We start from the raw sequence: 26556 nt of genomic DNA on the forward strand, positions 1-26556 counted from the left end.
AGCACACCAACAGCCTCCGTCTAGTAGGCCTGGCTGTTCCTGTTGTACATCAGGCTACATGTCTTTCAGTTGCAGCACAAAGTGCTTTTGGGTTGCCAGGCCTCTCCCCTGGCAACCAGTGTGTGTGTGTGGGGGTGGGGGTGGGGTGGGAGGAACTACTATGAGCAGCAGGGAAGCCCATCCAATATACAGCAACTTGTCCATATCACTGACCACTTGACCCAGAAACGATGTCATCACTTCCAGGAAGTTGGGACATTGCCCTGGCAATGGAGAAAAACTCTATGGTAAATTTGGCTTCTACCACAGAGTTTTCGCCCAGATTCCAGAGCATCACCCAACAGCCCAAGGTGATGATGTCACTGCCGGGTTACATGGGCAGTGATATAGACATGTCACGGCGGTCAGATAGATGTTTCTCTTTTTTGAAGTAAATTCCGCCCTGCTAACTAGCTCACCAATGACAGAGTGGTGGGGCTTAGCAGCAGGGGACCCCTGCCTCCATGCAATGGGGTGAAGTGTCTGGCAACCCTGAAATATTTATGGTGGGGACCAGAATGATAAACTCAGAACTAAGGGCATTGAATACTGTGCAGCTTCCTCTCATATTTTTGACAGCACTAATCAATACTGGCTACCCTAATGGTGGATTCCAAAACCAATTATGAATTACTTTGATTTGAAATTGGGGGGGGGGATAAGCCCTCATACACAGTGTAAATGGTCCCAAGTACAAGTGTTGCACTATATGGGTGATGTCACTGAACACAAACCAGGGGGAGCTCCTAAGTGAGAAGTTCTTTTGTGTGAAGGGCCCTTTTTTGTATGGCTCAGGCAAATCCATCTTTCATCATGCAAGTTTTCTGGAAAGAGTAAGACTGCTCAAATCAAATGGGAAGCACCTTCATCTTAATGCTTCCCCGGGAGGATGATAAAAGCCCAGGGGATCTGTGCACCTGGCAGCAAACGGCCGTCAACAGAATAGAAGGGGCCTTGAGTCAACCTGCATCTTTTAGGGATCGCAACCTCGGTGTCTTCTTCCAGAAGAGCAGGCATCCAAGTGCAAAGGCAGTGTTCCCTTTCATGTATACTGGTTTACAGAAAGAGATGTCGTCTCTTCTTTCAGGCACATAATCTACAGTTTCATTCTGGTCTCCCGGCCCTGTGAGAAGTTTTAGGCCGCAAGATTTTCTGCCCCTCCCCTCCTTGCCCTGACAGAAAGGGCCTGTGCTTCGAGCTTCGTGCCTCGGGTTGCTACAACATCAGCACCTCCTGAAACTTAACCTGACGCTATAGAAACGCAGCACACAATGGGTCAGCTCTGGAGACATCATTTATTTCCAATTGTTATTGATGGCCTTTCATACTTGGCTCGTGGGTCTGCTTTACCTTGTCACTTATGAGCTACGAGGTTATCAATAACTCATGGAAATAAATGTCTTATTGATAGCCTGTTGTATATCCAACGCTTTGTCTCTTTTCTCTCACACACACACACCGGCACATACAAACGTATAAATATATACCCCGGTCATATATAATGCAAACCGAAGACAGAATGAATAAAAACGTTTGATGTTTCCAGTCCTCTTATCCTTGAATGCTGAGGCTTTTAAGACTCAAGGGCCTCCCCCCAACCCCAACCCCCCCACACACACACTTCCTTCTTCCAAAGGCATTTCACAAAGATCTGTTCCTAATTTATTTATCAAGTTAAGCTTGCAGAACAAGGTAAAATTACTGGCCTAGCCTATCACTGCCTGGAAAACACGCAAGCGCATTTATAATTAATAGAATGGCCTATAGTGTTGTGTCTAGGATAAACTTAAGGTCAGATCTCTGGGAGACCCAATCGTGCCATTATTCCTGACGAGAAATGAATACACACAGGAACTAAAAAGTGCTGAGCTGAAAGGCAACAAGACTGAACCATACAAGGAGCATTTTGAACAATTCATTCCTCAGTGAAAGTGCTTCTCTACCCCCCCCCCCTTTAGTTTTCCTTCATTGCCTTGATCTGACTAAAACTGTTGTTGGGGCAGGTTAATGATTGACCTTTGCAAGAACCAAATACCATTCTTTGTTCCCTAGCAGTCAGAAGCTTGCAGAGGCTAGAAACCTTGGAGGAGAATAGGATTAAACTGTTGTAAGAAGTCCACGGCAGGTGATGATCAATGGGGGAAAGAGTTTCTCAGGACATTTACATCCATCCGCCATGGAATAATATCACATTAGGTCTCTGCCAGGTACATATTATACCTGAAACTGAGGTTGGTTTTTTATTAATCAAACTCTTGAACATATTCCTATTAAAATGCCATAAAATATTTCTGAATCAGCAAATCATGGTAGAATGGTAGTTGGACCCTTATGAGAACGTAAGCTACAGGAAAGATCCAAAGCTAATTTGAATTTACTTGCTTGTCCTTTTATACTGAAAGCATGGAGAGAAATTGAAACACATAGGAAGTTGTTTCTGGAAGATTTTCTTTAGTATAGTCGTCGGGAAACATAAAATCCAAAGCAGAAGCAGATTCATTTGTTGTGGATCTTTAGAAACACTGCTTACTACTCAGAATGGTGAGTTCATAAATCTGATTAATAAATTATATAATTCATTTGCACGATAGATGCATACATATATACATGGCAGTATCTCAATGCAGCTCAAAGTTAAAGGGCATTTAACATGTCATCCAATTTGCTAAATCATTTATTGTATGGAAGATTACCTAAAGTACATTGCAAGACTCAAGGGATGCACAAAGATGATTTACAACAATGCCACCAGGACTGAAACCTTTTGAAAACTGGGGACAGCTCTAGTTTAAATCTGAGTAAAGAAGTGATTGATTGATTTGCCAATTAAGCCAATGAATGCTTTCAGCCCAACTGGAGACATCTCTCATTTTCTTAACCAGTTAATTAAATAATTTAAAGAGTATATGACAACAATGCAGGCAATGATACTTTGAATCTATTTAAGCAATATTAAGGGCTCTTATTTCTAAAAAAAATAAACTCCAGTTGTTTCTTCAGGAACTTAACCATAAATTCATGCCTATTAAACTGAAATGCTAAATTACTACTTATATAACTAAATTAAAGAATATATAGTATAACTGCTCATACTGCTTTGTAATCTCACAACTATAGATTCAAATGAGTAGCCGTATTGGTGTGAAGTAGCACAATAAAATCAGAGTCCAGTAGCACTAAGACTAATAAAGATTTATTCAAGATGTGAGCTTTCGAGTACAAGCACCCTTCGTCAGACCTATGTTGATTCTTCAGATTCTTCAGATATATTCTATATACATTATATAGAATTGTAATTAGGATACATCTGATAAATGATAAACTTTTAAGCAATATTTTTAAAAAATTAAGTACTCAGCTTTTTCCTCCTATGTGCAGGCAATCAATCAATCGATCAATCAATCAGCCAACCAACCAACCAACTTCTCTCTCTCTCTCTCTCTCTCTCTCTCTCTCTCTCCCCCCCTCTCTCTCCCTCCCTCCCCCAGCTAGCCAATTCAGGGTGGTGTACACCATTCGACACATACATCAGTAATATAATTTAAATTATTGATTAAAAATTTAAATTTAAAATTAATCAACATTTTAAAATAGTATTAACATCAAATTCAAAAAACAGTTATTCTTCCTTGGTTTACCAAGGAGGTTGGGGTGATGAAATGGTTGAGAGACAAGTGGAGGAAAACATAAAAGTTAGTATGACTGAAAACAGGTGAGAGTGAATTATTGTGCCTAGGGATGCCAACTCTGATTCAGAAATACCTAGAGATTTGAAGGTGGGAGGGCAAGGGCCTTGTTGGGTATAATGCCACACCATCCACCTTCCAAAACAGCTATTTTTTTGCCAAGAGGAGTAGAATAAATGGTTTAAATAAACAAATAAATAACAAATAAGTTATTTCTGTTGTCTGGATATCAGTTGTAATTCTGGGAGATCTAGCCTTACCTGGAGGTTAGCAACACTAAGGCCCATTATGCACGGCCGCCAAAACGGCGATTTCAGATCACATGGAATACGCGGAGGGGGAAGACGCGAAGCACACCGGCTACGCCCGGGACGGGGCGCGACGGTGGCAAAACCCAGAGTAACCGATTATGCACGCAGCGATCCCGGAAGCTGCGCTTTCTTCCGCGTTTTGCTAACGCGGCTTTTTTGGCGGCATGCACCGAAGCTGCGGCCGGTTGTAGCCGGCACCGTGTGTTATCGGTGATTTTAGTCCCCGCCATTCCACCCCGAATGTGCGTTATTCCCCCCATGCATAATGGGTCCCTCTGTGCCCACTATATGGCTGTGAGGTGGTGAAGCAAACTCATTTTGCTGCTTTTGCATTTTGTGCAGTGCCAGCTGGCAGAGTTCTGCTGAAACGTGTAGGGCACGACTTAAGCCTAGGGCAACATAGACCCTGGACAATGTACTGGCTCATGGTGACTCCTTTGCAGTGCGTTCTGTGGGTAAAATCTCTCACATCCATTGAGACATAGATGGCACATGAGTTCAGTTCAGTCTCAGGGTGCCATTGCAGGGTGCCATCTGTCTACGATAATATGTGCTCTGAGCCCATCCAGCTTTGATTACTGTATAGCGGTTCATGCAGGGCTGCTGTTGAAAACTGTTTGAAAAATTCAAGTCAGTCTAAAATGCAGCAGTCAGGGTATTGTAGCAGGCTGGATACAGAGACCACCATGACCCTGTGCTGGAGAATCTGCTGTGGCTGTCCGTCTGTTTCTGGTCACACTGGAAAGTGCTAAAAATATGGTCCCAACCACAAAATAGTGCTACTTTCCAAGGTGCAAGTAAGCTTGTTTATTGTGACGAGTGAGGCTTTGCATGGTTTAGCCGACAGTGAAGCCGTCCCAGTTAGCTTTCTAATGGGCAAAAGCTAAAGCTGGTATTCAATTTGTCGCTTATTCACACAAATGGGTCAGCAATTCAAACTGAATTTTCCTTGGGGAACAGCTGCATGCTCTAACACAAATAAAATCTAAAAAAAAAAAAGTGAAAGGATCCAGGTTTGCAGATAGTAAAATTTATTCCCCAAACGTGTGCCTTAATTATTGCTTGGCAATACATTTTACAAAAGCTCGGCTGTCTGATGGATTAAGAAATGGTTTTAATGGACAGTAAATATTGTGGCTTTTACTAGGCAACTCCTTGAACTGCTGTCAGGTCCTGTGTGAAGTCCGCTGTTCTTAAGGGCAAACGCGGGGATCTGAACTACTCAAAAGAACTAGTCTTGTGATTGTAACTTTTCCAATACACCTATCTTACCAGAAGTACAGGATTTCTCTCCCAGCTTTCCATGTAGGAGCTCTGATTGCAACACTGATAACAAGCTATGAATGCATTCTGGGTCCCCAAACACCCATTTAAACACTTAACGAACGGATACTACCAGATCCTTGTGTCTTTTCCATCATCCTTATTGTTCTGTGGTGCTTTGCAAAGTGCCATAAACGACAAACAAAATGGGTCTGTGTCCCCAAAGAATTTAGCAGTGCCATCCTTAAAAAAACTTTATTGGAGGAAGTTGTACTGAATAAAAATGGGACGTATTTACAAATATTAAGATTTCTTGCTAAGACAGCCAGTGGACAAGATGAAGGCGACTGTAAGCCGCTTTGAGCCTCCTTCGGGTAGGGAAAAGCGGCATATAAGAACCAACTCTTCTTCTTCTTCTTCTTCTTCTTCTTGTAACATAATGTTGTCCCTGGAGAAGAGCCTAATGCTGGGAGCGATTGAGGGCAAAAGAAGAAGGGGACGACAGAGAATGAGGTGGCTGGATGGAGTCACTGAAGCAGTGGGTGCGAGCTTAAATGGACTCCGGGGAATGATATAGGACAGGAAGGCCTGGAAGATCATTGTCCATGGGGTCGCGATGGGTCAGACACGACTTTGCACCTAACAACAACAACAACATAATGTTGAGATCATACTCAAGAGCTGATTGAACTCCCCGTGTTCCTGGCTTCCTTCAAACCCACGGATTTAACGCTGCCTACCTAAATTTGGTACGAAGACACATGTTGCAGCATTTTTAGAGCCACCATGCTGGTCAGTAAGCCCCCTCACTGAATCTAGAAGAAATGTGCTTTTCTTCTCCGTGTTCAGACTCTGAAAAAGATCTCCTGGAATTACAGCATCTCCAGACAACAGAGACCAGTTCCCCTAGAGAAAATAGCTGCTTCAAGGGGTAGGCTCTGTGGCCTTATACCCTGCTGAGGTCCTTCCCCTCCACAAACTCCCCAGGCTCCTCCCCCAAATCTCTAGGAATTTTTTTCTGGCCCAGAGTTGGCAACTCTAAGGTATCTCCAAGCCACGTAAGATGAGTTGTTCGGCCAAGTGCTTATCTGTCATGTGGAGGGAGGAGTTTGTGTTTGCCCAGCAGCTGAGTAATTCACAGCAAACTTTGTTATTATTTTATATTTAGCTTCACTCTTAGTTACCATGAATGAGAATTACATGATTAAACAAAACATAGGTTTAAGGAAGAGGGGTGATAGGGCTATCTATCTGTTCAGACAGGAAGTTTCAAGGTTAGGGGAAACAGGAAACTTGTGCACTCCTTTCCATCACAGATGAGAAGGAGTTGAACTCTTCATAGCTGTAGAAGCCTTGAGCTGAGGTTTCCTTTGCTTTGAGAGGTTTGAATGAAGGTACCTGGATGTCTTGAAGTGGGTGTACCTGTTCATGTGTGTTGGAGGGAAACTATGGAGAGGAAGCAACCTGCCATTTGTCCAGGCATCAAGTATCTGGCTGTCATGGCAATTGAGGTTTTGATTCAAGGTTTCCAAAATCAGAAAAGGCTCCAGTCATATACAAGGATAGGTGGGAAAGTATCCAATAAGGACACAGATTATTTGAAAAACATCAGGAATGTCCTAAGCTAACTATGCTAAATACACATTTCCAATGCCCCCTGTATGAATTCTTATACTGTTGATTCATGCACATGACAGATGTTGCATATTCCAACATGAGGAAAAGCTAAAGGAAGCTTCATAGGTGACAAACTAGACTCAGGGGGTGTACTTGCATTATGTACAGTTGATTTGTAAGGTTCACTAGGGAGCAAAAGTTGGAGATTACCACTTGCATGTTTCTTCTTCTTCTTCTTCTTCTTCTTCTTCATAATTAAAATTAGTGACAAGCAAATATAATTCAACTTGCGACAGTTTCTTAACAGTCGAATAGAGCAAAGCCAGGAAGAATGTTCCTCTCCCCCGTCATTCCCTCTGACACGAAGGGTGCCTAATATGTTCCAGCTGCCATTTGAGAATTCAACACAAAATTGTTATCCCAGTTATTATGCGGCATCCCCATCTGGATTAGTGCCTTCAATCATTTGGTGGAACAAGTTCAGGACCTGCCTTTGCGTCATATTTTGGGAGCCCCAAATTGTATGGGGTGTGTGGCCACGTGTCTGGAGACTGGGCAGAGCCTCCTAGAGATCTGAGCTTGGTTCTCTATCCTGAAATTATAGCTTCATCTCCACTTCAGGGCAGATTTCCGTAGCTATATTCAGTGCATGGTGGCCGACTCCTTTACAAACACCTGGATTGGCCAAATAAACTGGAAAAATCCAGTTGATTTGTATCCTATTTGATTCTCTAATCATTTTATGAAAACCTAGGGTTTCATGACGACCCTGGATAGGTTTTCTGAATGGGTGGGTGGTGAACATTTATCAGTGATATGACCGTGTACAGTCTTTGACCCACCCACCCCTCCCAAAATAGTCTATGATGGGCCTGGAGTGGGTGGAAAGGGGAGGGGCCCCGAGCAGCCATATTCTGTGTGAACGCACCATTTCTGAGGGTTCTTGAAGCCTGAAGAATGTTTCAGGGGTTTTCCAATGGTAAAAAAAAAAAAGCTGAGAAAGTCTGCTTTAGAGCAAGCGTAGTCAACCTGTGGTCCTCCAGATGTTGATGGACTACAATTCCCATGAGCTCCTGCCAGCAAGTGCTGGCAGGGGCTCGTGGAAATTGTAGTCCATCAACATCTGGAGGACCACATGTTGACTACCCCTGCTTTAGAGTATTAGGCTTTTGAATACTGAAAAGCAATCTGTATTCTTAGGAAATAGGATATGTTCTCCTATGGTGTTCAGCTTTGTGCCTGAGCTAAACTTTCCACATACAAGCTTCTGCACTTACTAGTGTTTTTTTTTTAAAGATGTTTTTGAAATGTTCCCTGTTCTCAAAGATGGGCAGTCAGGAAGCCCTGAATCTGTAGCCCTTGCAGTACTCTACTGTCATCTCTGTGTTGAATTATGCCATTCTCTAATCGGTCCACATGTGTGTAAGATGAAAGGTTCCCCCATGGACAGGCTTGTTTCATATCTTCTATTACTATCTGATATCCTCACATTACCGCCCAGTAGTAAAATATTTGCTAACTGCTATGACCATCTGGGAATTTAAGTTGAACCCATGTGAAGAGGAATTTCCCCGTTACATTTTAATCACATTCTCTCCCCACCCCCATATAGTTTTTTACCAATAAAGGTATTAGTGACTGACTGACAGTTCATCTGGTGTCTCAGATTTTCCTACACATTCCTTGGAAGATCTGTGCAAGGAATTGTAGGGTCTGCCAGCCTCCAGGTGGGACCTGAGAACTCCTTAGAATCACAGCTCATCTCCAGGCCAAAGAGATTAGCTCCCCTGCAGGACATGTATACTTTGAAGGGTAGACTCTATGGCATTGCATCCCAGTGGTCGCTGTCCTCCTCAGGCTTTCCCCCCAAATTTCCAGAAGTGTCCCAATGTGTGGCAGGTAGGGTTGCCGCCTCTGGGTTGAGGAACACCTGGAGACTTTGGTGGTGGAGGCAGGAATGGATGGGATTTGGGGTTGGCAGGGATTTTAATGCGAATGGAAGTCCATCCTCCAAAGCAGCCATTTTCTCCAGGGGAACTGACCTTTTTAGTCTGGAGATGAGCCATAATTCCAGGTAGGATGGTAGTCTCCAGGTGGGCCCTGGGGATCCCCTGCTTTTACCGGTCATCTCCAGGCAACAGGACTTACTTGCCCTGGAGAAAATGGCTGCTTTGGAGGGTGAACTTCACTGAGGTCCCTCCCGGCCCCACCTCCAAATTCTACAGATAGTTCCCAACCCAGAGACGATAACCCTAATTCCAAAGGATGTGGTAAAATGTGGAAGACGCTCTTCCATAGGAAAGCGAAAACCATCTCTACAAAGCTCCGCACGTCCAGGAGCACTCCGCGCCCCCGCACTTCTGGTCCCTCCCCTAGGAACGCGGGGATGCCGAGGGAAACCCGCGCCGTCCCTCTCTCTGCGGCGGCTCCGCTACCTGATGCATTGGCTCTGCCTGCCCAGACGGGCCGGCGCCTGGCTCGTGACATCACACTTTCACGCGGCAGCCCAGCAGGCGCCGCCCGGGCGGTCGCCCTAGCAACAGGGACGCCGCGCTCAGGGCAACGGGTCCCAGCTGGACAGGCGGCTTTGGCTGCGCGCGCAGCGAAGAGCTTTCGGGGGCGCTCGTCCCTCGCCGGGAGGGCCGATTCGTGCTGCGCTCAGGCGCGCCGCCGTGGGGATTTGGGGTTGGCTGTGCAAAGGGAGGGAGCCTTTTCGTTCTTGCAATTGCGCGAGATAAATAGTTTGCATCGCAAAAGTGAGGGGAGGGGGTTGCGCGCGAGAGCTTGCTAGAATAGAAGAAAAGCATGGTCCGTCGCAGGCTCCCCTCTTGAGGCTTTCCCCCAAAAAAATCTGGTCAAGAGGCTTTCCCAAGTGCAAGTTCGAGACTAGGCGCACCTTAAGAGACTAGCAAGAGTTTCAAACTCAAATCTAGCGGATCAGCTGAGGACTAGTATGGCCCACCTCTGAAACTCTTCAAATGCAAGTACTGCCCCCTTCCCCCCCTCCATCCAAACGTTTACTTTGAGTGTGAAAATAATCTTTTGAAAGATTACTCCCCAAAACAATTGCCAGTCTCTAAGGCAGCCTTTTTCAACCTTTTGACCATGGGGGAGCCCCTGAAACAACTTTTCAGGCCTCAGTCACCCTTGGAAGTGATGTCAGCTGGTCACGCTTCCTTGCCAGGGCCCCCAAATTATTTAAGCACCCATACCCTTCACCCTGCTTTTGCTCTCTCCATACACCTTTGCTTCAACTATGGTGCTTCTGCCTCATGGAGGTCAAAAAGAAGGCGCTGAGAAGACAGCCTGGACCACACATAGCATGCCACAACCAACTCCCCCCTCCCCAGTTTTGATTTTAACACCCACAGCCTACCCACCAAGCCTTCCAGGTGGAGGCAGACAATTTCTTAGCCTGTGACCAAGTCCATTAAGGCAGAGGGAAAAGGCTGCTGACCCCCTCTGGAATTCCCATGGATCCCTGAGGGTCCACAGATCCCTGGTTGAGAATCCCTTCTCTAAGATGTAGGGTAGGCAGGTTATCCTTGTTAAAACCATGGGTTCGAAGGTAGCTAGGACCACTGGGAGCTCAATCAGCTTTTTATTAGGATCTCAGCATGGTGTTAAAAAGGGAAAGGTATCCCTTGTGCATGCACCGGGGTCATGTCTGACCCTTGGGGTGACGCCCTCTAGTGTTTTCATGGCAGACTCAATACGGGGTGGTTTGCCAGTGCCTTCCCCAGTCATTACCGTTTACCCCCCAGCAAGCTGGGTACTCATTTTACCGACCTTGGAAGGATGGAAGGCTGAGTCAACCTTGAGCCGGCTGCTGGGATCGAACTCCCAACCTCCTGGGCAGACAGCTTCAGACTGCGTGTCTGCTGCCTTACCACTCTGCGCCACAAGAGGCTCTACAAGGGGCAAAACTGAACCAACCCCCCCCCCATCAAGAACCTCAATTTATATACAATATTATGAAGAATGGATCTTCCCACCGGTACACACTATTGGTCAGTTTCAGTTTAAACTGACTGGTTCCTGCTGTGCATTGGTCAATTACATTGCCCGCTTTGATCGTGCCTCAAGCTGGGTCCTCAGCAGAACCACAAACACAACACCCGCTGGCTACCAACAGGGGAAGGGGGGGTAGGGTTGCCAGATCCATGTTGGGAAACTCCTGGAGATTTAGGGGTGGAGCCCGCAGAGGACGGGAACCACAGGGGGCTGCAATTCCACAGTGTCCACCCTTCAAAGCCCCCATTTTCCATAGGGCAACTGATCTCTGTAGTCTGGTGATGAGTTGTAAAACCAGGGGATCCCCCATCCCACCTGGAAGTTGGCATCCCTACTAAAGTGCCCCTGGACTCAAATCTAACTTTACAGCAGGCTACCTCTGACTTGAAATGCAAGTTGCAGATATAAATAACATCTTCCATCCTTCAAAAAAAAAAACCTGTTCCAAAATTTTATTTATTTATTTTGTGGAAATAACATTATCTGCAGCTGTTTAAAACACACAAGTATGCAGTTCCTGTGATATTCAGGGGCTGATCACCAGAGTGTGGGTGTTATATGTAGTGCTGAGCAGACTTGTTGCCTGCTTGTATAATATCATGTTTGGTGATGTTATATTACAGTATTTGCTGGCGTATAAGACTACTTTCCCCCCCTGAAAAACATGCCTCCAAGTGGGGGGGTCGTCTTATACGCCGGGTGCACTTCAGTTGAGATAGACATAGTTGCCCATAGTGGCCCATAGTACTGTATTTTGAGTGGAAATGTTGGGGGGTCGTCTTATATGCCCAGTCGTCTTATACGCCGGCAAATACGGTACATAAATAAGAAATCACAGTTTGTATTTTCATTGAATGTATGAAGAGTGACACATGAAATAGATTACGTTGATTGTAATAAGAGTTTATAGTATTATACTTTTTAACCCATTCATGGTAGATTAGATCAGGTTTGCTTGTGTGTTAGCCAGAAATTGAACATGTAGGGTTTTAGGGACACAATGCTACTGATTACTAGATGCTTTGAGTTTAACAGGAGGTAGATAACCAGCTGCTTGGAAAGTGCCAGCATTAGATTGCGGGGAACACCTACATTTTAAGGTGAGAGTGGGCCTGATGTGGCACAAATGTGTTCTCCTGGAGAGGCACCAAAGCCCAAGTTTAAGTATTTATTTATCTACAACAGTGGTCCCCAACCTTTCTATCACCGGGGACCAGTCAACGCTTGACAATTTTACTGAGGCCGGGGGGGGGGGTAGTCTTTTGCCGAGGGACATTGTCGCTGCCGCTACCTGAGCTCCTGTTCCACTTGCTTTCCCGCTAGCGCCCCTGACTTCCCGCCATCCACTGGGGGGCGCTGCCAGCAGTAGCTGCACAGTGCCATGCTGAGGGGTTGCCCCAGCTATGGCGGCCGCTGGAGAGCACCAAAGGTGAGCTGGTGGCAGAATGGCAGGGCAGCCCCTGAGGCAGCAGCCGGGGAGGAGGACAAGGAGGTACCGACTGATGCATGGACCGGTCCCAGTCCCTGGTCGAGGGGTTGGGGACCACTGATCTACAATATGTTTCTCTCACCTTCCTGAGGGAAAATGAAGGGTAGGGGAAAATGAAGATGATTGGGGCCCGTTAGAGTGACTCTTTATGGGATTACATTGCCTGCCTGTGTAATTTGATTGTGTGAGTTTTAACAACTATCCTACCTAAACCCCTTGGATAGGGTAGAGACTTGGAATCCCAGCTCCTACAAGTTTGGCCTGGCTAAGGGCTTCAGTGTCATTTTGTAGACTTTGAGCACAATCCAGTACCAGCATCACAAACAGGAAATCTATTTGCCTCATCATTTTTCAGCAACCAATTTATTCTTGCATGGATGTTTGATTAGAACCTGTCTTGACCAATGATTGTCCAGCTCTCCCCCGCCCTTGTGTTCACCTCCATTGTGTAATTTGAATGCCTTTTTTCTTTTGGTGAGATTTTTAATTAGTTTCTTTTTGCCGATATTGTTTTTGTTCGCCTGTCTATGAAAATCTCTTCAAATGGCTTCAGTTTTCAAAATGAAGCCTGATGTGATCCTTTCTCTGTGGATAGCTCTTTATATTCACTGTAGCAACGCTGTTTTCCCTCCCTATCTCCTTCGAGGCCATTTTGTAGCCTTCTTAATAAGGAAAGCTATCTGAAGTTCAATTTGTTCCTGAAATTGGAAGCCCAAATTCCCAGATAATGCGGTGCTCTGTGTATGTGTGTGTTTTACTCAATGATGACTGGCTAAAAGTCTTATCTGCAATTCTCTTCTTTCCCTATATTTGTTACATCATTTCAACTAAGTGGTATTGTCTTTAATTCAAAGTGTCATCTCATTTTGCTCATCAATGCCATTTTTTATCTACCAACCTTTTCTTGGTAATTATGAGCATGTTTTGAATACCAATTCCTACTTTTCTGTTTATAGCTTATGAGAGCTAAGCATGGAATTACATTTCTAATCTTTCCTATTTCCAAATTCAAGCATTTCTCAATAGTTTTTAAAAACTTTCTCCCATAACATCTGTTCTTAACTTTCTGAAGGTATTTGTTTGACAGGCATCTTTTACGATGCCTGTCAGCTTGATGTAGTGGTTAAGAGGGGCCAGTTTGATGTAGTGGATAAGAGCAGCAGCTCCTGACTTGGCAAGCTGGGTTTGATTTCCTGCTCCTCCACATGCAGCCAGCTGGGTGACCTTGGGCTAGTCACAGTCCTGATAGCACTGTTCTCACAGAGCAATAACATCAGGACTCTCTCAGTCCCACTTACCTCACAGGGTATCTGTTGTGGGGAAAGGAAGGGAAGGCAATTGTAAATTGCTATGACAGTCTTGGTAGAGAAAAGCAGAGTATTAAAAAAAATCTCTTTTTGTTCTTCTACATCTGCTTAGATAGTGTATGTTGCAATATGTACGCCAGTGTATTTTAAACTGAATCTAGTGAAATTTTATGGTTTCCCTCAGACACATAGCAGGGTTTTTGGTGGAAGGAGAAATGGGGTTGGTTTCAACTCTCTAGGAAATCCTCCCAATTCCAATGGTAAAGACCACAGAAATTGGAAGAATTCCTAGAGTGTTATTGGGAAGTGCATAATAGCTTGTGACCCTCCATCCAGAAATCACATTGTTTCTTCCTAGGAGTTTCCTAGATGAGTAATGAGGAAGTTCCATTTGCCACAAAACTCCTGGTATTTTCCAGAGCATATGGGGAAGGCACTGGCAAACCACCCCGTATTGAGTCTGCCATGAAAATGCTAGAGGGCGTCACCCCAAGGGTCAGACATGACCTGGTACTTGCACAGGGGATACCTTTGCCTTTATAGAACAAATAATAAACAGTTCTGTCTCAGCATGAAGCATAGTATTTATATAGAAACTTAATAAAAGACAGGCTATTCAGGTAATATAATTCCTATTTATATCTGTCTGCTAAATACTTCCTACTGTGGCGTGGCTTGTAGTTCTTCCCGCTTAGGGTGGAGCTCTGAAACAACCTGGGTTTTCATTTGTGGATGATAGTTCTTGAAACAAAGAGAGTGACTAAGTACGTCTCTTTCCTTCTGTCATCGGAGAGGAGAGGACCTGCAGAAATGGGTTTAAGCTACATGTAGAATGGTACTGGCTAGTCATCAGGGTGGAAAAAATTCACAGTCAGTAGTACAGCAGTGGAATCAGTTGCCTAAGGAGGTGGTGAGCTTCCCCTCACTGCCAGTCTTTGGACAGATATTTTATCAAGGATTCTTTAGGCTGATCCTGCATTCAGCAGGGGGTTGGACTCGATGGCCTGTTTGGCCCCTTCCAGCTCTATGATTCTAACCCTATGTGAATGCTTGCTTAAGAGAGAGTGACCCAGAAATCATAGAAGTTTAGGGACTAGAAGGGACATGGAGTCTCTGTATTCTTTAACCTAGCTATTTTCAATGCACCACAGAGCCTTTCCTTCCTTTTTGTTCTCTACAGCTATGGCAGGTATTTTCTTTGGCAAAAGGAATGGGGGAGAAAATGTTGCACATTTCATTAGAAGCAAAATCAATTATTACTTGCAAAAAAACCTTACCTGCTTTCAATTAAGCAGGAAATTATCTAACAGATTACTTAATTTGTTCTGCCCAGCAATCCCATGACTGCTTTATGCTGAATGAAGCATGAAATTAAATATGTAACGGCTACCCTAATGGTTAGGTTTTGAGAGTGGTGCATTTTGAAATCTCTGGTACCTGTTTGTTACCCAAAATAATAAAAGAGAATAAAAACAGATGATTGCTGCAGCAAAACATTTGTCAAGAAAATCTATGTTTTACTTTAAATTTTTTTGGAGATGTAATGTGCTAACAGAAAAATCTTCAACTGATTGGCATTTGGGTAGTGGATCGTTTCTGTTTGCCTTAATCCTGAGGGGTCATGGATATCCATCTATCAAATTAGAAGTGCCATTACAGAGTGCTTGATGATAACTGAATACTGACAATAGAATTATATTTTTCCCATATAATAATTTTTAAGCTTAGAATGGATTTTTCATCTCATCTTACTGCCATTTATTTTAAGTGTTAGATAGTTGAAAGAAAAATATTTGCGGAGTGCTTTATAAACAGGTTTTGCTTGTCTCTCAATACTCTTTGTCTTACATTTCTACCTCACCTTAACTCTAAGGAGCTAACAGGACTTTAAAAAACAACAATAGCAACAACAAAAACAGTCCTGGTTGCCCAAGAAGTTGCATGGGCCTTACTGAGATTTATGTTTTTCAGCAGGGGGCCTTCCCTGCTACATTACAAACACTGATTCCTGAGTTTTGACAGTGGCTGTCACTCAGCATAGATAACTGGTCTTCAAGAAGCACGTCTATAAACGTATGCTGGGCATATGCAACTCCTTCTTTGAATCCTAGAGGGCCAAGTGTAGTCTAGCGGTTAAGAATACCAGCCTCTAATCTGGAGAACCAAGTTTGATTCCCCACTCCTCTGTCACGTGTGGCCAGCTGGGTGACCTTGGGCCAGTCACAGTTCCTCTCTGAACTATCTCAGTCCACGCACCTCACAAAGTGTCTGTTGTGGGGAGAGGGAGGGGAGAGGAAGCCATTTTGAGACTTCTTCAGCTAGTAAAGAGCAGGGAAACCAGCTCTTCTTCATCTAGCCGCTGTGTCCAGTAAGCTCTCCCATTTAGGTACTGTTCAAGTCAACTTCTTGAGAGCCAGAGTGGTGTAACAGTTAAAAATGTCAGCTTCTAATCTGGAGAACCAATTTATTCCCCCCTCCTCCACCCTCCTGAAGCCTGCTGGGTGACCTTGGGCCAGTCACAGTTCTCTTAGAGCTCTCTCAGCCCCACCTAACTCACAGGGTGTGTGTTGTGGAGAGAGGGAGGAAAGGGTGTTTGTAAAGGCACCTTTGAGGTAGTGAAGAGCGGGATGGGAGGGCAAAAAAAACCTTCCTTAATTTAAAGGATGTGTGACAGTGTTCTGGAAGACCCGTGCACCTGAAGCATCACAGAACATATATATGTGGGGGAGAGGCTCCCCATGGAGCTATTTTCTGACTGCTCTTTCTTCACCAGCTGCTCACTGGCTGCTGGTAAGTACACCACAAATGTGCAAGGGCCAGCACTTCTACTGGGAGGGTCACCTGCATCCTTCTGTATGCAAAGCCATTTGCCTTCTGATCTGCAAGGCTGCTAGGTGCAGGGCATTTAAATCCCTGGTTGTGTGGAAAGGAATGGATTCTGTCATTGGTTTGATACATGTGCATTGAGTGGGAAATGAAAACTTTAAAATATAAGAAATATAATGCGTAATTTTCAATTCTCTACTGTTAAGAATAAGCCTTATTTCTTACCTGCTCTGCAATCAGAGGTTAATTCATATTATTTAGATTGTTTGGTGGGGAATTCGGGAGATAGGTTTAATTTTTGTTTGATCCTAAGGTATGGATCGTTGCTATACTTCACCACGACAGCATTAAATACAATGGATTTGAGGCCATCAATCAAAAGAAGCGTATGTAACACACGTGTCACGACTTCTTCCCCGTTTAACTTTTGGTGCATCAAAAGCACTGGTCTCCTATAATGACTGTGAGTAGGGGGGTGATTTTCTACAGCTGTAAGCAGGATCTGGGGGGGGGGGAGGAGCTGGTTTCCAGTTGCATAAGGCAGTACTTTCCAGCTGTTTTCATGAAGAGAGCTATCAATAGAATCTTGTTTTGGGGACAGCTCAGTTGGGTAACCCACCACAAGACTGCTTTGACCCACCACCATTGGCAATGGGGTGGGGGACATTTGCTCGGAGCAATCTTGGCTGGTCTTCCAGAAGCCACTGAGAAATACAACCGCTGGTTGTCGATGGCTGGAGCCTTCCATTTGAGGGAGATGTTGGTGTATTGGTGGCTTACCCAGACAGAACCACTGGCGCCACTGTCACTGGAGAGCAAGTGAGAGTAAATAAATAACAGGATTAATGTAGCTTCACTACCAGCGCAAGAAGAGAGCAGGACTGAGAAGCATTATGTGCAGCCAGCTTACTGGGCCACTGGGTTTTCGAAAGAAATCTAAATGTTATGAATCTCAAATCGTGTTCTATTTACATAAAATATTTATATATCAAGTCAGACAATTTCACAACTTTGAGATGTATTATCCTGCTGGATTAATCTTTTCATATGCAAACCACATTACGAGTAAACATTTTTATAGTCTCCTCTGCGTGAATGTGGCTAAAAGCTTCCTTGTTATTTTATAGTTACAGCATTTCAAATGTGTCCCCCCCCCTTTTTTTTTTTTGATGTGGTTAGGCACCATGCCAGCTTTACTGCTGAATTACAGCAAGGAAAAATACTCAGAAGAATTTGATTAGATTTCCTCCTTCTCCCCATGAGCAAGCAAGACAAGACAAATTGGTGTTGGTGAAAATACAAGGAAGATTGTTAAGAACAGCGCCGATTACAGTTTCCCCTCTTTGTAGTGTTATAAATAAATGAAAGCATTTGTAATTGTAATTGCCCCTTATTGAAAAACACAGAACCAGACAAATGTTAGCGTAAAGAGAGCTACATCATTAAGGGAACGCCTATCTGATAACGGAGTTCTTCTTTCCTTCCTTCCTGTGTTCGTGTGAAAAGGTGAGGTCAAACTTGCGTTACTGGTCACATTTCCTTGTGCATTTGTATCTGGTGTTCTGGACCTCCACATTGGGAAATACTTGGGAATTTGGGAGATGGAGTATAGTGGGGAGGGGAAGGACATCACTGGGTTATAATGCTATATACTGTTTCTCCACCGGAGGCTTTGTGCCAGGCTGCAGACTAGATTTTTTGCCAGGGCATGTTGCCCCACTTCTTCCTGCTTCTGCCTGGGGAAGCGTTTGACCTGGTGCACCTTGTCCACCCTGGATTTGTGCTCCCGCACAGGAGCTGGGGTGTGGAAGTACCGAGTGTGGAAATGGAGTCCACTCTTCAAAGCAGCCATTTTCTCCAGGTAAACGGATGTATGTCACCTGAACATAAATTGTGATCCCCAGAGATGTCCAGCCATCACCTGGAAATTGGCGATCCTATTTGGACCTGATATTTGTATGTTCTCTATACAAATGCTAACACTTATAAACATTGTAGCTTTGATCTCCACCCGAATAATATGTACTAACTGTATAATTTTGTCACTGCTAACTCCAATGCCTACAATGATGCATTTTGTTTGCTTTTCTTTCCATCTTTAGCAGACACCTTGAGATAGACTTATGAAATAAACCGTCTATGGAGTTTTAAATTAGACTGGTTTACCTTTTCACAAAAGTGACAGGCAGGTAAAAATTAACAAACTGAAGGGGAAGAGGGATAGGACAATAGCTAAGGATAATTCTGTCTACCTTAACTGCACAAAATGGTCCAGGTTTTCACATTTCACTGTTATCAGAAAAACAGCATTATGGAATTTTTAATTCTCATATGAATTTTTTTTCATAATTGCTGGTTTCCCTAATTAAGAACCCACTCAACTAGAACATCACTCAAGCAATAAAAAATAACCCTCTTCCATCTTTGAAACAGGGATGAAGTATGCATCTAATGTTATAGACGTTAATGTTTTTAATCTAATATTAACTGCATTTTAATATTTTTAATGATGTATCCAGTCTAATTTAAATATGCTAACCACCCTGAACCTTCAGGGAAAGATGACATAGAAATAGTATTATTAATAATATATTTTTTAAAAAATGGTAAGTAGCCCCACCTAGCTCACCAGATGTCTGTTGTGGGGAGAGGAAACAAAGGTGATAAGAATGCCAGCCTACAGGTGGGACTTGGGGATGTCCCAGAATTACAGTTCACTTCCATGCAACAGAGACCAGTTCCTTGGAGAAATGCATGCAAAAAGGGGGAATCCCTTATCTGAGGTGGCCATTGCTCTATGGGATATGACTGGTGCTCTAGGAAGCATTTAAGGCGGGCTTTCTCAACCACGGTTTGGTGAAACCTTGGGGTTTCTTGATGGCCCTGGAAGGGTTCCCAAATGAGCGAGAGTGAATTCATTTTTAAAATATTTTTATATTTGTTAAACATTTATTGGGTGATATGACCATATTGTTTGTTTGCTTATTTAGAGATTTATAGATTGCCCCTCTCTGAAAAACGGTTCCAGGACAGTAATGTTGCTGCCTCCCCAATAGCCAATGATGGGCCTGGAGGGGGGTGGGAAGGGGAGGGGCCTTGTGTGGGCGTGTATAGCTCTGCTTCCCAACCATATTCTGCATGATCGCGCCACTTCTGGGGTTTTTTGAAGCTTGAGGAATGTTTCAGGGATTTCTCAGTGGTACTAAAGTTGAGAAAGGCTCATTTAAGGTATTGACAGCCCAAGAAAGGACCATTGAGCATACACTGAATGGTTATCCCTGACCACATCATCCACCCCAACAGCTGGCACTCAGCGCATCTGACAGTGCCTCCACACAGTCCCAGGACCTTGCTTGTTAGAAATAAGTTCTCCCCTCCTTTCTCTTGGCACACTTCAAGGTAGTTTTTACATGGATAAAGCATGTGCTGGTTGTCTAATATCATCAGTGCAAGTGACACCAATGCTCGATGCCTGCCCACTTTTCTTCTCTGCAAGGACACCCACAAGTCTCCCTAAACAGAACTATGTTACAATGATCTCAGTCTGCCAAATCCTGCTGTTAACAAAGCAGGAAGAGCATTTCAAATGGCAAATGTTCATGGGGGGATTAGGAACTCTGCTTTCCAGTGACTACAATAAAGAATTTTCTATGCAGTCTTCACTCAAGAGCTTTCTCTCCTGCTTTGAAGGAGGATCTTAATTTTTTTTAAGAAGAAAAAGCCACGGGTAAGAAAAGACCCTTACCATCCTTACGCAGTCAGTTTCCTGTATTACCGTATAAGTTGCAGCTATGTGGGGCTGCTCCTGTTTAGCTAAACCTGAGTCAGCCTAGGTGTAGCAGGGAATAAAGGATGGATTTCAAGAGTAGATATTAAATACTGACTTTGATCCAAACAGCCTTATTCCTGCTGAAGACTGCTTGAAATGTTGTTGACAGAACTGTTCTGTACAACATCTGTTGTCGTTTTTTAAAGTTAGAAATTTGACAGGAAGCCCACTTGAGAAATATGCCACCAACATACACAAACACAAGAGGCAGAAATGATGAGAAGCTAATAGGGTTGCACATAGTTAATGGTTTTTGAAATTCAGCATCAGTGACACCATTTTATATGTATACTAGCCCCAAAGAGCCTCTTGTGGAGCAGAGTGGCAAGGCAGCCGTCTGAAAGCTTTGCCCATGAGGCTGGGAGTTCAATCCAAGCAACCGGCTCAAGCTTGACTCAGCCTTCCATTCTTCCGAGGTCGGTAAAATGAGTACCCAGCTTGCTGGGGGGTAAATGGTAATGACTGGGGAAGGCACTGGCAAACCACCCCGTATTGAGTCTGCCATGAAAACGCTAGAGGGCGTCACCCCAAGAGTCAGACATGACTCGGTGCTTGCACAGGGTATACCTTTACCTTTACCTTTTACTAGCCTCAAAGCCAGTTACATCCAGGAATGCAATGGGTGCTAGCAGTGCTCCCCCTCCCCGAGGGTACTGCTGTCCTACCTGTGCATGCTACTGGCGGCTCGGTCGACAGCCTTGTGCAAGCTGGTGGCCAGGTCGAGCAGCGGGCTGGCGAGGGTGTCATGGGAGCGCCCTCCTTGGTGGCCAAGGAGCATGTGCCCACGAGGCTGCATGTGCCAGCTTCTGGGGATGGGCACTCCAGGGTTCGGCCCAATCCGAGCTGGATTAGCCTGTGGAGCCAGAAGCGGTGTCTGGACACCCGGATGGATCCCGGACACCAATCCTCCCACAGTGGCTCTTCCAAAATATATAGATACAGATATAGATAGATATAGATATGTATATAATATAGCTGAAAGTCTGCCTAAGGTTTCCAAGTAAGTACATTCCTGAGGAATGATTTTAGGAGGTAGTTGTTGCTCTGATGTTTACCCAGGGATGCTGGCCTCCAGGTGGAACCTGGCGATCTCTTAAAATGTAAGCTCATCTCCAGGTTACAGAGATCACTCCCACTAGAGAAAATAAATGCTTTGTAGGGTGGACACTATTGTGTTACCCTACTGTGGCCCCCAAATCTCCAGGAATTTCCCAGTCTGAAACTGGCAACCCTAACCCCTCCCCCCCCCCCCGACAATGGTCAGTGGGACATGGCAACCCTAAGCCTATTCCATTGCACGACAGTAACTAGAGCTGCTTGGTAGGGTTTGAGGTTAGGGATGATGTATGCCAGGGGTAATCAAACCGCAGCCCTCCAGCTGTCCATGGACTACAAATGCTGGCAGGGGCTCATGGGAATTGTAGTCCATGGACATCTGGAGGGCCGCAGTTTGACTACCCCTGATGTATGCAAACCTTGAATTGTGTAGTCCTCTCCTCCCAATTGGCCGATATAGAGGAGCACTGATGAATTACAGGAGGTGTAGACACCAATAAGATTTTTGTGGTATGAGCTTTCAAGAACTGAAGCTCCCTTCATTGGTCTCCAAAATACTCCAGGTCTTGAATCTAAGCCTTCTACCGTGGACCAACATGGCTACCCGCTGAAGCAGGCATAGACTGTATCTTTCCTATAGCAGCCTTTAAACGACTTCATTAGGAGACTGTATTATTAGATTAACAGAGCAGAGGATTTAGGACTCATGTTTTCTGATTAGAAGCAATGAGAGGAAGATCAGGTCTACAAAATAAATACCTGGCGCCAACAGAATAACAGTGAAGTGCCTAGAAAAGAGGAGAATGTAATATGCTCTTGTGTGCACGGGACATCTCCAAGGGCCAATAAGAATTTCCTCAGGTGTGAATTATTATCTGAAGCTTCCAAATTGCCAAGTCCTTGATGCATAAAGAGTTGAAAGGATTTTTTATGTGGAAAGGGAATGCGACTGACAAATAAGGACCTGGCCACGGAGTTACCTGAGCTCTAATAGGCTCGCGGTTGTGTACGACCTGAGAAAAGAGCCGTAACTGAGTCTTGGTGGATGGGGGATGGCTTCCAGTGTTTTAAGGGAAGACCGGATATCTTGTGAATTGAGTGATATTATTGAGCCAGCTTCCATGCGAAAGCAGTCTGTGGGTATGGGCAAGGATGGGGTAGAAGGAAATAGGGTCCTTTTGTGCTTTATTAGCAGCTACTTGAAAATTTAAGATGTGAAAAATATCAGATCTCTCCTGTGCTGTGGAAAGCTTGCTGGGCACCCATGGGTCAGTCAGACACTCTTGGCCTAACTCACTTCTCAGGGCGGCTATTGCAAGGACAGAGCAGAGGAGGAGAAAATCATGTAAGCCCCATTGGAGAGAAATAATGACGTAAATAAATAATATTCTCTGCATGTGGACAAAGTTTGAGTCCAGTGGCACCTTTTAAAGACCAACAGACTTTTATTTGAGTTACAAGCTTTCGTGTGCCTGGACACTTCTTCAGAAACAATCTGTTGGTCTTCAAGGTGCCACTGGACTCAAACATTGTCCTACTGCTTCAGACCAACAGGGCTATCCACCTGAATCTAGTTTCTGCATCTGTATTTGTGTGATCAAATAGCTGTCAAGCTGATGAGTGTATTTGTGGGCTCCACCTATAAGGAATGAGAGGCTGTCTGGGATTGCTGGGTTCCCCCCCTCCCCCATTTGTTTTACTCTGGGTTGGTTCCCATCAAAAATTTGAGAAGCCATGGCAAGTGGAGGAGGTCCATCAGAAAGCAGAGAAGATCTTCCAGGCAGTGGTGAAGCACATTTTTAAAAAAAATGCCTTGCAGTTATTAAAGATGAATGGCTGACTTTGTTTTTAAAAAAGACTTTGAAAAAACAAAATGCATTGGGGAAAGGTGCCCTAAGAAATCCTGTGAAAGGTAGGAAGCACAAAGGAAAGGTAGGAGAAACAGTACATACGGACACCACAGGTGACTCCCTTTGACAAACCAGATTCCTCACAAGCATATCATTGCATTTGAAGTGGGAGAAGAGTCCCACAGTGTTAAGCACCTTCATAGTTATGCAAGTCAAGACTGCACAAGGAAACTGCTGCCCAGAATGTTGCCTGCTTCTGGCACAGCCCAAAAGATGTCTTGTGGACCAACAAAAACCACCAGCATTGTGGAGGACGTTTGGCGCCAAAAGACATAGAATTCTTACTGGAGGACTTGGATGCCTCACACTTTCTCAGCAGGTTGTGACGACTCCAGCAAGGGAAACAGGAAATTCTTTCTTGTTGACCGTTTGTTACTTTTCTGTAATGAAGAGAATTAAAGGATTGCTTGACTTCTTTAATGACAATGAGGAGATCAGTGAGGCTCCATTTGGACAGAGAGTCCTCTTATGTTCCTGGCAATGCTGCAGTGTGTTTTGCGAAACACAAGTCAGCATCTCAAAAACTTAAGCAGCTTAATAACTTAAGCAGACATAGGCTGCAAGTGCCATGCCCTTAACAATGGTCTTAAAACGGGGAAGAGACCACTGAGTTGTCATGTCTTTGGCCCATTATGCACGGCTGCCGAAACGGCGATTTCGGGTCACATGGAAAACACGGAGGGGGAAGACGCGACGCACACCGGTTATGCACGGGACGGGGCGCGACGGCGGCAAAACCCAGAGTAACCGATTATGCACGGGGCAATCCAGGCGCCACTTCTGGTTGCGCCCCGGTCACCCGGAAGCTGCGCTTTCTTCCGCTAACGCGGCTTTCTTTTGCTAACGCGGCTTTTTCGGCGGCATGCACCAAAGCTGCGGCCAGTTGCAGCCGGCTCCGTGCGTTATCGGTGATTTTAGTTGCCACCATTCCACCCCGAATGTGCGTTATTCCCCCCGTGCATAATGGATCTTTGTCACACCAATATACAATGAATTCTCATGATCCAGCCAAAAGGACAGACTGCCTGAAGTCCTTCTTTGAGTTTGTAGCTACAGAGATCTGATTTGGCATGGTCCAATGCAGTAGTTGTCACTTGTGCCTTCTGTTGAATGGGTTCTTCAGTGCTGAGGGCATACTTCTTGTCATGTGGGGAAGACGAATGTGGGAAAAAATTGTGTGGGAAGGATTCAGTCCAGAAGAGGACTCATCTCTTCCTCTGTGCTATATATACAATTTGATTGATGGCATTGTTCAATCCCTCTGTGAAAGAAAATTGAAAAGTGCCAATGTTGGCTGCACAGAACTCCATAAAATCCTGGGTGACCTTTGTGGAAAACTTAAGGAGAGGAGACATATATTTTTGTGGAAGATCTGCTATGGGCATTCTCCACATCTCAAAGGGCAAAATTCCAAACAGAAGCAGACCAGGCATTCTCCAGATGCATATTCTACCTTTAGAATGGGTATAATTTTTATACATTAGGTATCTGACAATCAGACAGTACAGTTTACAGGCATTCTTGAGTATGTCGTATGAGCTGAGGCCTCAACAGCCTTACTCAGTGGTCAAAAATATAAGTATTCAACACGCACATTCAAGTCAAGTCAGATTTTATTGCATGTAGCCATAGGCCATTACAATACAAAAAGAAAATATAAAAGGATTTAAAACATTTCATTTCAAATCAGTAATAAAAAAGTAAATAAGAGATAATAGCTGCTTAACATCATAAGAACATTTCCAGATTACATACGTCCACCTATCCTAGGTATTTGCTCTCTGAAAGGCCACTTTGGCCCTTATTTTCTTTGCTGCAAGGGCAAATGATGACATTTTGTTAGAAACAAATGAATTAGTATCTGCTAACAAAAACACAAGTTTTTCCTGGTCGGATTTATCATTTAGCCTATCTAGTAGGTCAGCAAGAAATTTGGCCCTAGCATCTGTATACAATTGGGCAAGTGAGAATGTAATGTGGGAGCAAAACACACATTCAGAGAGTATTATATATATTCCACAAACCAGGTGTTCTCTGAAATTTGAAAAAGGTGGAAAACAGTTCTGGATGGAATTGATACTGTTATACTTAAATTTTATTAATTTTTAACCTTTTATAAGAGTTAGAATTTCATAAGCATTTAGAATTATTATACCTCCTTTGCTGTGTGGTTGGGCAAAGAACTTATAAGGTCATGGTTTCCTCCTTGTGATACCTGTGCTCACACAACTTCGATCTAAAAAATTAATTGTATATCATCTAATTATTCAGAAGATGCTAATTCACATCAAAATCTGGAATCCTTAAGATTCATAAACAAACCTGGTATGAAATTTCCAAAAGCTGCCTGTTGAAGTTGGTCTTTGCACAGTCTGTCCCTGTATCCAGTGCTTACAATAAGTCTTCAGCTTAATGACGCAGCTTTGAAGCAAGGGAAAAAAAACCTGATAGAGTGACAGCCTTGTCAGAGTAGAACTCCAGGTGAAACTAGACATTCTGAGAGTATATAAGGTCAAACCAGAGTTGCTGGAAGCAGCAAGAAGCCAAGATAAACATCACTCTCCAAGCAGAAAGCCATGGCAGTTTCTCTTGTTTTCTTTGGTTGTTTGTTATATGCCGTTTGCTTGGGATTTCTTTTGGTTATAATTGTGAAATGTTTAAATTAAAGCACAACAAAATTTGAGTCCAATGGCACTTTTAACCCCAACAAAGATTTATTCAAGGCGTGAGCTTTCGTGTGTACGCACTCTTCCTCAGATAATGGTACGGGAATCATAAGAGTACAGATATAAGGAGGAGGAAAATTAGTAGCAAATTAGTAAACAGCAGCACAACATCCTAAAAGTGCAATATGATAATTCCTTACTAGAAAAACAAATCAGTCCTTTGGGTTCAGTCATTCACAAAAACATTGGGGGAATAAAACTGTTAAAGTTAGTGATTAATGGCAGACACTTTCCTAGTTGTGAAAAGAAGTAGTTAAAAGAGACTCCTTGCTAGCCCAATCCATCTTCACCCAAGCATGGAGGCATCCTGACAAGTGACAAGCCATGCTAGTTATCCTGTCCTGAGACCAGGAAGTTAGATTCTAAATTACATTACATACATACTTACACCACATTACAGTCTCATTGTCCCAGATAAAATAAAAAAGAAATGGGGATTGTAAGGAATGTGGATATAAGAGTTGAATGAGGTTAGCATACATA

At 44.0% G+C, this 26556-nt stretch overlaps 1 protein-coding gene across 4 annotated transcripts in view; it reads left to right on the plus strand.

Moving 5' to 3' along the window:
• Positions 1-26556, plus strand: part of LOC143845051 (uncharacterized) — a 391664-nt gene that overhangs the window by 17284 nt on the left and 347824 nt on the right. Inside the window, exon 1 of one of the 4 annotated variants that reach the window (XM_077353039.1) lies at positions 18303-18413. The exons of 2 other annotated variants lie outside the window; for them this stretch is intronic. In XM_077353039.1, coding sequence (XP_077209154.1) covers positions 18378-18413 — 36 coding nt within the window. In that variant the 5' untranslated portion in view covers positions 18303-18377. Of the gene's footprint in view, positions 1-18302; positions 18414-20151; positions 20280-26556 lie in introns of those variants that run through there. One more of the 4 variants, XR_013234268.1, reaches the window with a different exon arrangement.

Source organism: Paroedura picta, chromosome 9 (genome assembly GCF_049243985.1).
Source record: "Paroedura picta isolate Pp20150507F chromosome 9, Ppicta_v3.0, whole genome shotgun sequence".
Lineage (NCBI taxonomy): Eukaryota > Metazoa > Chordata > Lepidosauria > Squamata > Gekkonidae > Paroedura > Paroedura picta.